General features: G+C 33.4%; 2 protein-coding genes across 3 annotated transcripts in view; one reads left to right on the top strand and one right to left on the bottom strand.

Annotated features, from left to right (window-relative positions):
• LOC101242384 (transmembrane protein 260) overlaps positions 1-9,461 on the bottom strand; it is a 15,613-nt gene extending 6,152 nt beyond the window's left edge. Inside the window, exons 1-4 of one of the 2 annotated variants that reach the window (XM_018815108.2) lie at positions 6,927-9,461; positions 6,126-6,157; positions 893-1,041; positions 415-598 (exon numbers count right to left, since the gene is read on the bottom strand). In XM_018815108.2, the coding sequence (XP_018670653.1) occupies positions 415-598; positions 893-1,041; positions 6,126-6,157; positions 6,927-7,128 (567 nt within the window). In that variant the 5' untranslated portion in view covers positions 7,129-9,461. Of the gene's footprint in view, positions 1-414; positions 599-892; positions 1,042-1,368; positions 1,937-6,125; positions 6,158-6,926 lie in introns of those variants that run through there. The other variant, XM_026837936.1, reaches the window with a different exon arrangement.
• LOC100184955 (UTP--glucose-1-phosphate uridylyltransferase) overlaps positions 2,022-14,995 on the top strand; it is a gene marked incomplete in the record, with an annotated part of 16,859 nt that continues 3,885 nt past the window's right edge. Inside the window, 9 exon segments of the mRNA XM_026837940.1 lie at positions 2,022-2,247; positions 9,465-9,667; positions 10,305-10,412; positions 10,583-10,768; positions 11,471-11,604; positions 12,404-12,603; positions 12,797-12,888; positions 13,496-13,693; positions 14,074-14,151. Of these exon segments, the coding sequence (XP_026693741.1) occupies positions 2,121-2,247; positions 9,465-9,667; positions 10,305-10,412; positions 10,583-10,768; positions 11,471-11,604; positions 12,404-12,603; positions 12,797-12,888; positions 13,496-13,693; positions 14,074-14,151 (1,326 nt within the window).

The following is a 14,995-nucleotide window of genomic DNA, read 5'->3' as shown; positions in this document are numbered from 1 at the left end:
ATAATCACCCACAAAGTAACATACATGATAACTCGTAAGCTGCAAAAGGTGTATAAAAACTCGTGTTATAACGACTGTTATTTTTCAGCCAGACGAGAACAAAGTAAGTTACATTCATTCATTCAATGGCACTCATTATAACAAGGGACTTCTGTTCTATAACACCTTATGTGTTGTGCTCACTTACTAGTTACCATGTATGTAAATTTATGGCTGTTAAATTGCCCACAATGCTGGCAGCATTAAGCTTTGAATCTGTTTTGTTCGTTCCAGTGGCAAGCATTAGATCTAACTGTGCCTCTGTGCCAGACTCATATGTTTTTATATATAAATAAGTTGATTTCTACACCAAAAATAATAGGCTATTGTGATACTTCATTCTCGTTGTTAGAAAAAAGTAGTAAAAGCACTCACATTCCCTGGGTACTTTCCCTTTTCCTGGGATTGCTCACTGAACTGTATCGTTACCCAGAGCAAAGATACAATGAAGAAATTGTTCAACGAAAAAACTTCTGCAGTAATCGACCACATCCAAGTTGATTGAGAGAACGCAAATACAGAACTTGTAAATACACCGGATAAAACTGAACCCGTCATTCTGTGACAAAGCAATTTTAAGAATAACAGATAAATTTGAGAAAAGTTAAGTGAAAACATTCTGTGGCCCGAGAATATCACAAAACCAATTTTAATTTTTAGTTATAAAAAGTAAACATAGAAGGTATACAACAACATAACATGGTATACAAAATAAACTATATTTAAAACGCATTTTGTGTTATATTAAAAACGGTAAAAACACATATTGTCATTTTTTTTAAAGCAATAACACAAAAACACATTAATGATTTTAAAAATAAATATAATTCGAACTTTCATTACATAAAATAACCTGTGTAGAAGTGAAAACAAAACAGCGGCTGACGCGGCACCAAAACACGCACACATAAATCCAACCGACCACACAGGAGATATGGATGGTATAACTTGAAATAACTTTGCGAGCATCGTGAAGAGGGGATACCCCGGCGGGTGCGCCACCTGAAATAGAAACCCACTTGAAACATTTACATGTTATGACCTATTTAATACGCATAAGTATATGTAAATTTGTTGGTGATTATTTTTCTGTATACCAGCTAATTGAGGCAATATGTTACTGACTATTCCTATTGGGTTTAAGCGATTAATGTTAAGTGTCTTGCACAGGGATAAACAACTGTGCAGTATCGGTCTTTAAATTAAAAAAAAACATAATTTAGATGCGAGCGCTTAAACTATTGCGTTTAAATTAATTAGTAAACTTTCCAAAATTGTATAGCTACAACATAATTCAGTATCGTTACTCTTTACAACTATTTAAATTACGGGAATTTTACTACGTTTGGCGAGGCATCGTGCGCAAACAAAATTTGGTACTAATTGAACGTCACACATTGTACAGTATACGTACAAAGGCGACGTGGTTGGTATGACGTGTACGTTAATTGTTTTGCGTGGACGCCCAAATCAGACAAGCGGCCACTCCTGTTGTGCAAATTGACAAAACGGGCCGTACGACAGCCACTGCTTTTATAGCATTACGCAACTTTTTCCAAGACATTTTTGGGCATATTATTGTACTTCATAAAACTCGGACAGTGTTTGGTATTTTAAGATAATAATTAGTTGCTAATAATGTTAATTTAGATCACTTAATGGTCAATTATTCACGTTCCAAAGTCTCATTTTGTTACTTTTACTTGAACAGTCAAAGTTAAGGTGTTGGTAAAAATCTCAGACAAGTGTATTTATTGTTGCTGGCTGTACGTAACCACCTTCATATACATTTATTACTGAAATATAGTTTGCACTGTAAATGTAACGTAACCGCCCAATGTGTGCGAATGATAAAGAACAATTGAGATCTGTCACACGTATCCTTCCGTTCATTCCGATGTGTTTTCGAGACGCGTAGCGCTAGCATTCGATTGTAGCTGTATACTACCAGCCAATTGTGGTTTAACACTTGAGTGAGAACGGCAAAGCGTAACTTTATGGAACCGTTGTCATTCTATAGGGTTGTAGATAAAGTTTGGTGACTAGCTGGTTTTTACGTGTAACGTAAAAGTGGATTTCCAATGCCAGAGCAAAGCGTGGATATACATAGTGCCGAAAAGTCGGAGGATTTTAAGACCAAAACGGCCCAAGACGGAATCATAAATAGGGTTTTTAAAGCTTTAGAGTTGAGACATTCAACGGCAGAAGGTAAGTGGTGTGTATAGTTTTTTTGCCGTTAACACACTGCCTGTCGCTACACTGCTGTACACTTTATTGTATATTGCAACATATTGCTCTAAAATCGGGACGGTGATCGTCATAAATTAACAATTACCATCGACATTGTTGTGTATACCAACAGTAGCGGAAGTTAGCTGGAGCAAAGGTGAACAAACTAAATCGATCGAGCCAGGGTGTTTTAAAGCCGATCCAGATTTGGCCGAAGTTTAAACACAAGTGTGTATTGTACCAAACAGAAGAAAACGATACTTCTTAAGACATTTGTTGTATTTTAACCATGCAGACCGATTTGTTTATTTTATGTGTTACTAATATTTATCCTTTTTAGGCAAAATCATTTCAAAACGTATACGTATCTTTAATTAACATATATATCAACCGAGTGCTATATAACAATAACGCGTTTGTGGTGCAAATATTGGTTTGTAACATATACTCGCCTTCCAGAGGGTTCATATCGTCTCGTGGTGTACCATGTAACGTATATATTCTATATACACATGTAGATTTACAAAAGTCACGTTTTCGCTTTGACTGGCGCAGCTGACATTGATTAAAGCGCTTGATACAACCCAGAGATCGCTTATGAAATTTCAAAATTTCTAGCCATACAAATTAAATAAAAACGGTCACATGGTCACGCGAACAAAAAGGCATATAAGGTGCAAGAAATAAGACATCCACGTGTTATAATTCTCAGTTTCCCCAACGACATGTCACGTTATAGGTGACATTTATTTACTACTGTTGTTTCTTAAAGCGAAAATACCGTTTTTAATTTTGTTATCGGTTTTCTATGCTATATATTACGAAACGTTATTGCTAATATGATAGTTTGGGGTAAGATGGCCGATGCTTTCATTATCTTTTATCGTCCTATTTGGTATAGGAAACAAAAACACACCTACAGAATTATATTACCATATCATCACTCTAAAAAAACGCTGTTAATTGCTATAAAACACGATTAAGAAGTATTGGATGTAGTAGAGTGGGGGGAAATGGGGGTAAGACGAAACTTAAATCTTCATTTACAGAGGTACCCATTTAATGACAGACAAAAGAGTTGTGACAGTATTGCCCGATATTATGTTAAAAGGTCTATAACAAAGTGTGAAGCAAAGGAGGTTAGCGTTGTTAAGTAGAAAACATTGGTATTAAACGAAGACGACATTTTTTTTCAATGGCTGAAAAAAAGAATAATAGTAAAATGGTCATTTCAGTTGCTCGGTAAATCATATCAAAACTAACGAAATTTTGTAGTTTGCGAGTTTGAATCATCAATGCAGTATAATAGTTGAATATAATAGGATGAAATATATTTCGTACAGTTTAGATTAATGTTATGAAATTAGTTTTAGTTTTGTGAAAAAACTGAGATATAGTGGGGTGGGGGAAGATGGGACACTTTGCCAGGCGAAACTTTTTTTAATTTTCTTTAATGTGGGGGTCCCATTTAAAGATAATCAGAAAGTATTGTTACAGAATTATTTGTGTTATCACGACTTAAATTAAAACTCGCGTCAAAGCTGATTATTGTTTTTAACAAAGCTAATATATATAACAAAGCCGATTATTGTTGAACAGAAACAATAATATTTTTACCAGGTAAAAAATGCGAAATAGTAAGAAACATAGCAAAGCTGATGAAACTTTCTAGTTTGCAAGTGTGAACGAATGAATTAGTTTCATAGATTTATAAAAAAAAAAACTTGAAAATTTCGTGCATTAATCAAGATTTATATGGATTTTAAACAATCCTGTCTTGCCCGTCTATTTTCGAATCGATAACATTACAACTGGTGTGCGAATCGCTAAATAACTTTTTATGTGTTTTAATATATTTCTTTGACAGGTTGTTAATTAATAAAGTAACGGCGGTACTAATTCGTGGTATTACCCCAAAACCGTCATATATACTTTATAATGCCATTAGTAAAGCTATTTTCATGGTGTTTTTTAAAACCGATTATGGCCTATATATCCAGCAATACTTTCGTTTAGACGGATATACGCTATCCATGTTAAATTAGGTAACGTGATTAAATAACGAAAAAACTAATTAACTAACCGACCGTAGTAATTCCCGGAAAACTTGCTTTAAATATTTCCTATATATACATATAATATAGAAGACACAATTTGTATATTTTGTATATTTTTCGGAGGTCGAAAAACTCTCTTCTGTATATATTGTCTTCATGATAGGTAGACCACACTGTCACTGTACATGTTCCTCGTATTCTGTATACACCAAAAGCGTGTAGTTTATTTTGCCCTTTTACGCCTTCTTCCACTCAGCCAATCAGGATCGCGCATTTTGGCCGCGTTGACACGATCGCGTTTATGCCCTCAGGCGATTGGTTGCCTAGAATTATTCCTTTAATCTTATTGGTCCAAGTTTATCGACCGTGTTTGTGACGTTAGAGAAGGGTTTTGCGAATGCCAAATTTGAGTTAATAACAATAGATATATTTTATTAGGGGCGTAAACGTCATTAATTTTAATGTATGTATAATTAACAACAAACTTTAACCTGACATAAGCCTATGTTTTGGCGGAATATCAAAATAAGTGCAACTTACGTAAAAACGTTAGCGATATATATACTGGGTATAAGCAGCTTATCTTATCTCGGTGGAATAATTAAAAAAAGTTTTCAAATTAAACACATGATATCTACAACTTATCGGGAATTTTCACATATGTTTTGCGCCTTAATTCTGCAATGCAATAACTTTTATTAAAATGCCGCGACATTCATAAATGCCTTAGGCAACTGATGTATCATTTGTGGTGTAAAAACACGTATGTTCTTTTCAGGGGCGACCTAATTACATAAGCAGCGAGAATCTCGAAACTGCGCCATATATCGTTTATAAGACGAAACGCGCGGTTTTTAACGAGAGCGAGCTTGGACGTGGTACAAATTGGATGTTTCCGAAGTCATAATATATACAATAAAGCGAGCATGAATTTGATTAGTCTGCGCTTCGGCAGTGAAGACGACGTCTCGGCCACGAACTTGTTATACCGGAATGTCAGGTGGTGTCGTCGTTTACAGAGTATTGGGTCTGATAGTTAGACTGTTCAGACTTATTGCTAGCATAGCAGTGCAACAGACAGGTCGTGTTCTGAAAGCCTATTCGTTCATTTAAGACCCTGCGGTGTCTTATACATTTGTTGCTCGGCGATTAAAGTATTCTGTTGCAATTTCTTTAGTATAATCTCTCAGGCAGCTGAAGTATTTTTGTGTGTTCGCATCATAGGAAACCTAACCGTTATACCGGCTGGAATAAGCTGCAACCCAAAACTGTAATTACAAGCTGATATAGTCGCTGAATATAAAGTTTTGACGAAAACACTTAGAATCATGTTGGGTAAGTAGATATGCCATGGCATGGTCTATGGTGGCGGTGCAGTAATAATGTTCGGGTTGAAGGCGCAACGTTTTGGTGTTTTACTATAAGCAACAGAGTTAAAGATAAAAACACTAACAATGCATGACATTTAAAATATGCTTTTACTTTAAGAAGATTTAACAAATTCGATTTAGATATATGGTAAATTGGGAAAAGATGGGACAGCTTTAGCACACAGTATCCAAAAATTCGGATCGTGTTTTAAGCAATTAACGACGGTCTATAGAAGTTGTGAGGATACGGATTTATAACTCTTTCTATTTTCTTTGTTTACTAGTAAATGGGACGAGAAAATAGAATGAATATGTGTCCCATTTTCCCCCACTACTATACAAAAAAACTCGTAGTATTTACTCTACAAAACAAAAAGATAATGTATATAGGGCTTTATTCCAAACTTTATATCAACCAATATTTACTCACCCCTAGTTCATGTGCAGCAATGACGAGTTCTCCTGTAAATCTTTGTAATATTAACTTAATAATTTTAAAAGGGAACGGCTATTCTAAGTCGTTAATAACTATTGTGTATGCAGTTGCGTAGTGATTCAGCATAAAAACGTTTAAGGGAAGTTTTTGTTTGCCGGAATAATATATTTGGTATATACAACTGTTACGGAGAAAACATTGTTGAACGTATTTTTTTATAACATGAGTTTCGTTGAAAATTTGTACATTTAACGATTGCGATGCTGTATAATAGAGAACGATAGAACATTAATTCTTTTCTTGAGCCATTTGGTAGTAAACAAAGAACAGTCACAGAATTATATAACCGTATAGCCTCGCGAGTCTAAACAAGCGCTGTTAATTGGTTAAAACACGTCAGAAAATATTGGATTTAGGTACCAACAGTATTCTTTTTGTGCGGGACATTTGGTCCGTTAAAAGAAATAGAAATATACATGTGAGTATTTTATAAAGTATAGGGTGGGGAAGATGGGACACCTATTCCTTCTATTTTCTCACCTTATTTGGTAGCAAACAAAGAACATTCCAAGAATTACCAAACCGTACCTTGCGACTTCCATAGACCGTTGTTAACTGTTGAAAACATGATTCGGATATTTTGGATATTACGTGATAAAAGTGTCCCGTCTTCCCCCACTCTACTATAGCATATAAAATTTATGTGTACAATGCTCAATGTTGCATGGTGTAGGATTAAACTAGATTATCGTTCTTGCGAAGAAAAATGTCGTTAATTGAAGGAATGATACATACCTGAATCGCCTCCGGGTACTGATGGATATATTGATGACGTGTAAAGCGCTAAAACTATGCAGAAAATAATTGAAGGTACAGTCGAGCTGTTGCCACGTAGAAGATACGTTTTCCTTTCTTTGTTGCTTGACAACTTTGTCTCCTTTTCCTGCAAAGCTATGTTCCGCTGTTTCACATGTTTTCGTCTCATTGTTTGGTGCATGAATGCTCTTGCATTAATACATGCAATTGTTCGATTAACTGTTATGAAATTTAAAGAAGAAAACCGCAAACTCGACAAGTATAAGACATTAAAATATGATACAATTTACAACAGTAGCCTACACTTTATCTTACAGCTGGCGTTATTTGAAACTGTAAAACAATAGGCTCATACACGTTCTTCTCACATACCGTTTAAAAGAAAACGGAACTAGTAGAATACATCGCATACAACGTTACTGGTCCGTGTAACCAAAACTTTTGAGGGGAACTCCGGTTAAAAGGGTGACGAAGTGTAACGTATTCCAAAGTCATAATTTAAACCCTGCAAACCATATTTAGAAGAACAAACCCGTATATTAAAGATAAATTGTATCTTTTTTAGCATTTACGCGAAGCGTTTTAAGTATATATTCCCACCTCATAATTGCTTTGAAGTGATTTATAAAGAATAATGTTTCGTTTTTTAATGTCGCGTTTTCTTCGGGGTTTACAAATGTAAAAACAAATAAAACATTTCGTTACCATTGCCAATGCAAAGATAAATAACTGGATGTATACTTAACCACCAACCAGTAGCAGCCCAAATGTTAAAACAGGAATCGGTTGTGTCGGTTACTGCATCAGTAAACTTCTATGGTTTGACATTTGTATTTGATTAACCTTTACTTCTGGGAGTCTGCGGTGGATAAGTTGCATACTCTTTAAGGTCATGCGGATATTAAAGTACCGTAGGTATTTAAATAGCTGACAATAAAGAATTAACATGGCGCACGTATTGTCTGAATTAATTTGGCAGCATTTATAGTAGTTACCGGTAGTTACTAAGTGAGTAAAGCGGAAATTACGAACGTGACTAAGCACAATCGTCAGTCTTAAAACTTGCCGTGTCATACATTGCTCACAAAGTTGCGAAACTTCAATTATTCTGCAGATTTCTGCACGTACGCAGCAGTTTTTGTTAAAAGTTTATTGCTATAGTGCCCTACTAAGACCTTAGATTATGATATTGATATGTATGATGGGTTAAATATCTTTGATCTATTTAAAATGTTTTTACTTATTCAGAGTAAAAATACATAATAAAAATTGTGTGTTGTTTACCTATTTTAATTTTATTTAAAGCATATATCTTATTACTCTACTCAACACTGTTTACATATTTTAGCCAGTTTTGATGCGTACTAAATTGGCTGCTATTTACCCTGATTGTGGTTTCTCTAAATGTCTCACCAAATCAATATTTCGGCTTCCAGGACATTTCAGTTTATTTAAAACTAACATTTTTATTTTCAATTATTTCTGGCGGAAATTTGAAAAGTTGTTTAACAGAAGACAGAAGCCAGTAGTTAGCGTACGTATTTTATTGAATTTTGCACCTGAAGTGTTATTTGTTGTGTAGAATGTATGTTATTTCATTCTGTCAAGTGTGGAGTCATTTATTTAAAAATTTCGCATCTTTTGAAATCATGCATGTTAAAGCTCAGTACATCATTCACTAACCTTAACCCTAACCACTGCTTTATTTCCATTTGCAAACAATTACACTGCACAGTTTAACCGTTTGGGTAAACTATTAATAAAACCAATATTTATTTTCTTCAAATGTTGCTGTCTGCTACAGTATATATACATCAAACTGATCTATTTTTAGATTTATATTTTTGTATATATAAATCTTAAACATTTATCAAAACTGACAAATACAATATAAGCATGATGTATGTTGTATGTACGTATGTGATGTTTAAATTACATTGATAACTTTAACTTTTGTATTAATATTAATTATTAAGATCATTTTATTGTAAACTTACATATATAGGCTATGTTGGAGTTTACTGAACTTGAGTGTAAACATTGTAAAGCAATCCTTTTTTATGTCTGTCACATCATGTGCATGTTTCGTGTTTCATACAAACTTTAACAAATTTATTTTGCATACAATATCTATGATGTATATTTCATGTGCTGACAATAGTTGCGATTGCAACTCATTATTAACATTTGTAGCAACATTACATGCATTATTTTAATTTAGTTATTCATTGCAGCATTTTTTCCATTTTTTTTTGTTGTTCCATTTTATTCCCAACTATAAGCCCTAAGCCATTTCTCAAATTTTGACTTAAGAAATAGACAATCTTGTTTTCTTTTTTTGATTTGCATATACAGGAACTTTATCGTATTGTATTTGCAATTGCTTATTTTCAATATTTTGCTAATAGCTAACCTAATTAATAAAGGTAGAGGTAGCAGTACACAATAAGTTAAATCATTCAGCATTAGTGAATGTGAAACTATATATAAACATCTTTCCAACATATTTATCCTCAGGAATTCGTCGTCAATCATCAACAAACTACGTGGATTGGGAACTTCTCTTCTCCGATCCTAACCTCTCCCCATCACGAGGATCAACAATGCAGAGGACTCAGAGCATTATGGAGTTTCAGCAGCTCATGAAGAACGATGCAAAGTCAGCGCTTCGTTATGAACTTGATAAACTTGGGAACACTGCAGAGAAAGAATACAGAGAGGTTAGGATTTTATAAGGGTTTATTACAAGTCGGGAACCTTTTTAACCAAGAAAACCATGGAATCTTTATTATATTTATTGTATTTTAGGAAGAGTCATATTTTAGGTTGCATAATAAGCTAATATTTGAAAAATATTACTCTATTTAAAGAAATATCTTGGTAAACAAGTTTAACTGGCTAAAATAAAGTGCATTTGTTACAAATAGATTGATTTAGTTGATTGTTTTGAATAGATAGTTACAGTAAATGGAAAATTACTTAACAGTTTAATTTGAAACTTTGGCCTTTAATTTATAGTTTTTACATATGGGCATATACCCTAAGGCTATAATGCATATTAGTTAATTTCATTTTGTACTGTAGGCTGCTTGGTTGTATCAAAATTGTGTAGTTTAACATGTTTTTTTTATTAATTTAACATGGATTTTATTTTTTAACCAAAACTACTTTTTTCTTGCAATGTTAGTAGCTGAAATCTGTTTGATGTCATTGTTCCTACTTGCTAGCGTATATATATATCAAAATAAATATTTTTTTTAAATTTATAACCGCTAATCAAATTTAGCATTTAAAATTCATTGTATTTTTAATTTTTTTGATTGCCATTTGGAAAATAGCCTTTTTTTCTATGTGCAGATAATCAAGAAAGATTTGGCAAATTTTGAAACTTTATTCAAGCGATTCTTGCTTAAATCCGGACCTTCTATTGTTTGGAATGATATCAAGTCTCCACCAGAGGGATATGTGAGTGTTTGTTCATTATAATGTTCAAAAAAAAATGTTGGTATTTTAGTTGTTTAGTATTTTAGTGTTAAAAATCCTGGTGTAATGCCTTGGCAATACTTATATTTATAAGAATAAATTTAAAGACTCTAAGACTATCCCACTAAGTTTATGTCTTTTGTATTTTTCAGATCAAATCTTACAGTGAAATCTCGAAACCTACTTTATCGGGAACTGAAAAACATCTTCTCAGCAAGTTGGTTGTTGTCAAGTTAAATGGTGGCCTCGGCACGAGCATGGGGTGTACTGGCCCTAAAAGTTTGATCTCTGTTCGTAGCGGACTCACTTTTCTTGATCTGACAGTCCAGCAGATAGAGGTTTGTTTGTGGTTATTATGCTAGGAACTGCTAACAATTAACAACTACAAAAATATTGAGTCCCGAACATATACAAAAAATACAAATTGATTGTTGTGCTTGTGGCTAAACCAAAGGAACACTTTTACATTTTACGGTTAAAAAATTGTGTTTTACAAATTGATCTTCTGGAATGCTTTTTTAACCACACATGTTCACACCCTAGATGTCCACCGTGTACAACTTGTATGGACAGTAAAATATTAGTTTTGTAGCAGAGGGTTCTGGGTTCAAAACTTACAGGCCTGTGTTGTTGTTACATTCTTAATACATTAAACCAGGAAGCCAAAATATTTACCCAAAACAGTGGGTATCTGTAAATCTAACATAAGCACAGACTTTGTAGCTCAACGCAGCCAGCAAATTTGAAAAGACATTGCCACATAAATATTTACGACCAGTCACTTTTTGTCTATGACTGATTAAAAGCTCACTTTAATGGTTGTGCTATGCACACCAATAACTTTTCTACTTTATACAGAAAACTAATATTACAATAATAAAAAGGTTAGTCTAAATCTGCAGTAACAGATGAAATAATGGTACAATTTTTACATGGGTTTAATAAAAAAAAAATTTTTAAGACCCCATATTGTTGATTTACCCTTGGTAGTTTAACCATGGCTTTATTAAATACTCATTCTGTATAAATTATTTCCAAAGTCATTAAACAAGAAGTACGACGCCCAAGTTCCTCTGGTTTTAATGAATTCATTCAACACCGATGATGACACGAATATGATTCTACGTAAATATGCGTCGTGTCACGTGAAAATCCACACTTTCAACCAAAACAGGTAAGTTATGTTACTTTATTACATCTTTTTTTTAAATTGTGGGAGCAGCTTGTACTTATAATTTTAAATGTTTAAAGGTATATTATGGTGACTTAGTAGTTCAAATATTGAGGTAATCACCAAATATTCAAAATTGTGGGCACCATAGCTATATATAGGGATGCACATTACAGAATAATTAGGTATTCTAGGATATCCTAGAATACTTTATTTCGAATCTAGAATTCCGAATCTAGAATTTCGAATCTTTTTATATTTATAGGAAAAAATAATTTTACCCACATAAGTCAGTTTATAGACTCTTTCATAGTAGCCCTGTTGGATCATGAGCTGTAAAATTATCAAAAATTGTACTATTGGGTAGCTTTTGCGTCATGAAACCTATAGCAGGCTATGAAAAGACGTTGTAAAACGTTTACTCTCGAAAGTCCCACAAACACAAAAATATTTTTTTTTTAATTATTAAATTTCAAAAATTGTTAATATAGTGTATGAGATGACGTGTGATGACATCATTAAACAGAATACCGAATCCCGTAATTAGATTCGAATACAAAAGGATTCGAATCTCCTAGATTCGAAATTCTGTAATGTGCATCCCTAGCTATATAGGAACAGAACATTTTTTTGGGTTTGCACTGAAGTGTTAATTATAGAGCAGTAGGTCAACTTTCGCCTTTATCCTATTTCCCTTTATGGAATACACGGCATCAACCATACAGATACTGTCGTACTGATAATTACAACATTTCAAAACTTCGAAATATCGTAACATAAAGTTTGGTTTTCTTTTTTCCAGGTACCCTCGCATTAACAAAGAATCTCTTCTTCCGATTGCGCAATCTTGTAACGATCCACTAGAGGCGTGGTATCCACCCGGTCATGGAGATGTTTACGAGTGTTTTGTCAAGTCCGGTCTGCTCGATAAATTTGTTAAAGAAGGCCGCGAGTTTGTCTTTGTTTCAAACATCGACAACTTAGGGGCAACCATTGACCTCAGTATCCTTTATTGAAGTTTTGTTGTTATTATATTACAAGCACTGTTACTATCCAAAAGCTGTTACAAAAGTTTGATATTCACTAGTTGATAATCTATGTTTGCGTTTCTTTTTTATAGTTGTTATGTTTCGGCTTCTTACATGCCCGTTCAGTTAATTTTTTTTAAATTTCTCCTTAACCATTACCACCATAGACATCTTAAACATGCTGGTAAATCCACCTGAGGGCAGCAAACCATGTGATTTTGTGATGGAGGTGACAGATAAAACAAGAGCTGATGTTAAGGTAATATAACTATTAGTTTAGATGCTTGGTAACTTAGTGAATAGTTAGTGGGCAGAATGTTATGTATAGATTATTTCTTTTTGTAGCTTTGATATTATAGTAGGGTGGGTGGGGAAAGATGGAACACCTTTTCATACTATTTTCTTGTCCCTTTTGATAGTAAACAAAAAATATTCAAAGAATTATAAAACCGTATCCTCACGACTCTCATGGAGCGTTGTTAATTGTTTAAACTGAAACACGATCAGGATATTTTGATTTATCTATATATTTACTGTTCGCTTCTCCCACTCCACTATATATGGATATATCTTAAATGATGTCCAGTGTGCAGAAATCTGCTTATGAATTTTGTTCATTCTGAGTAATTACTGTGAATTGTAAAATATAGTAAAACAGAAATATGTTTAAGCTAATCTAATTTATTTTATTGATAAAGAACAAGGGGTCACGGGTGTTGAGTGTCTTCGTAAATAGGGCATGTAGTAGTTATAGTACCATGATTAGTTTCATTAACAGAAAAACTGTTAATTTATTTTTATGACTAATTGTATATCCATCGACTGTGTTATAATTTCACTGACCACTTCAATGTATTATCCTGCAGGGTGGTACTCTTATTGAATACGAGAACAAACTTCGTTTGCTCGAGATTGCGCAAGTTCCCAAGGAACACGTGGACGAGTTCAAAAGTGTTTCAAAGTTCAAGATCTTCAACACCAACAACTTATGGATGAGTATGCAGTCTATATCGGAACTAACAACTGCTGGGAAAATGGAGATGGAAGTTATTGTGAACAACAAGGTGAACTTGTTAATGAAACGGTTTTAGATTTTAGGCCAACTTTTTTTAACTTGTTTTTTGGTGACTTCCTTTTTTTGTAACTTTTTTAAACATTTTCTGTGAATATTTGTTAGTATTTTATATCATTTTTTTTACATTTTATGTAAATTTTTATTTGTGTTAAAAAGCTTACTAAACATTTAATTACCACAAAAAAATGTTTTTACAAAATTTTACCTCATATTACTAATATATGTAAAAAAATAAAATTTATGTTTGTGGTCTGTCATATTTCCTAAAAAATACGTCTAGGCCGAAAAAATAAAAAAACACCTAAGTTATGTATTATCTTGGGTATAAATTGTTAAAAGTTCTGAAACTAATCAAAAAATTACCAACAGAGACTTGCCAATGGAACCAATGTTATTCAACTTGAAACTGCAAGTGGAGCTGGAATTAAAAACTTTCACAATGCAATCGGTAAAAATGGATGTGTTTTATTCTGCCCTGTTTTGCCTCCTCTGCGGTCACACTTTATAAATAGTTACTTAACTTTGGTCTGTTTAACTGTTTTAAAATAGTTGTTATTTGATAATTTTGAATGCTGAATAACGTTGGGTTTGGGATTGAATGTCAAATTCATATTCTTTATTTTAAGAGTTTTCTTTATAAACCGTAAAGCTGGACCTTACACTTTGACTTTCATGTGAATTTGTGAACAAACTCAAAACCAACTACCCATACCTCTAACTAAAACTAGCGTTAGACCCCAAGCACTTATATATCTCCTTATCTTTTTCCACTAACACCCATCCACAAGATGACTAAACTGATTGTTTGCACTTATTATATTGATGACTATATTGAATTTTTTTATTGAAAACTGTTTTTGGAATTATTTTTTACAACTATATTCAACTGTTTGATTTTTTTTGCTTTGAATTGCGTGGTTTGCTACTACAGTGAGGAAATTGGACACCTTTCCATTCTGTTTTCTTGTCGCATTTGGTAGTAAACAAAGAAAATTTAAATATTATAAAACCGTATCATCGCAACTCCCATTGACTGTTTTTAATTGTTTAAACATGATTAGGGTATTTGGATACTATGTGCTATAGATGTCCCATCTTCCCCTACCCAACTATATATTAAAAGGGTAAAGTTCTAATCCAACTTCTTCCAGGTATCAACGTTCCTCGAAGCCGTTTTCTACCCGTGAAAAAAACTTCTGATCTTCTGCTGGTAATGAGCAACCTCTATGAGTTGAAGAATGGATCAATGGTGATGAGTAGCAAGCGTCAGTTCCCAACCACACCTCTCATT

Source organism: Ciona intestinalis, unplaced genomic scaffold (genome assembly GCF_000224145.3).
Source record: "Ciona intestinalis unplaced genomic scaffold, KH HT000034.2, whole genome shotgun sequence".
NCBI classification, from domain to species: domain Eukaryota; kingdom Metazoa; phylum Chordata; class Ascidiacea; order Phlebobranchia; family Cionidae; genus Ciona; species Ciona intestinalis.
Note: the sequence above shows the minus strand (reverse complement) of the source record. Positions and strands in the feature narration are given on the sequence as shown.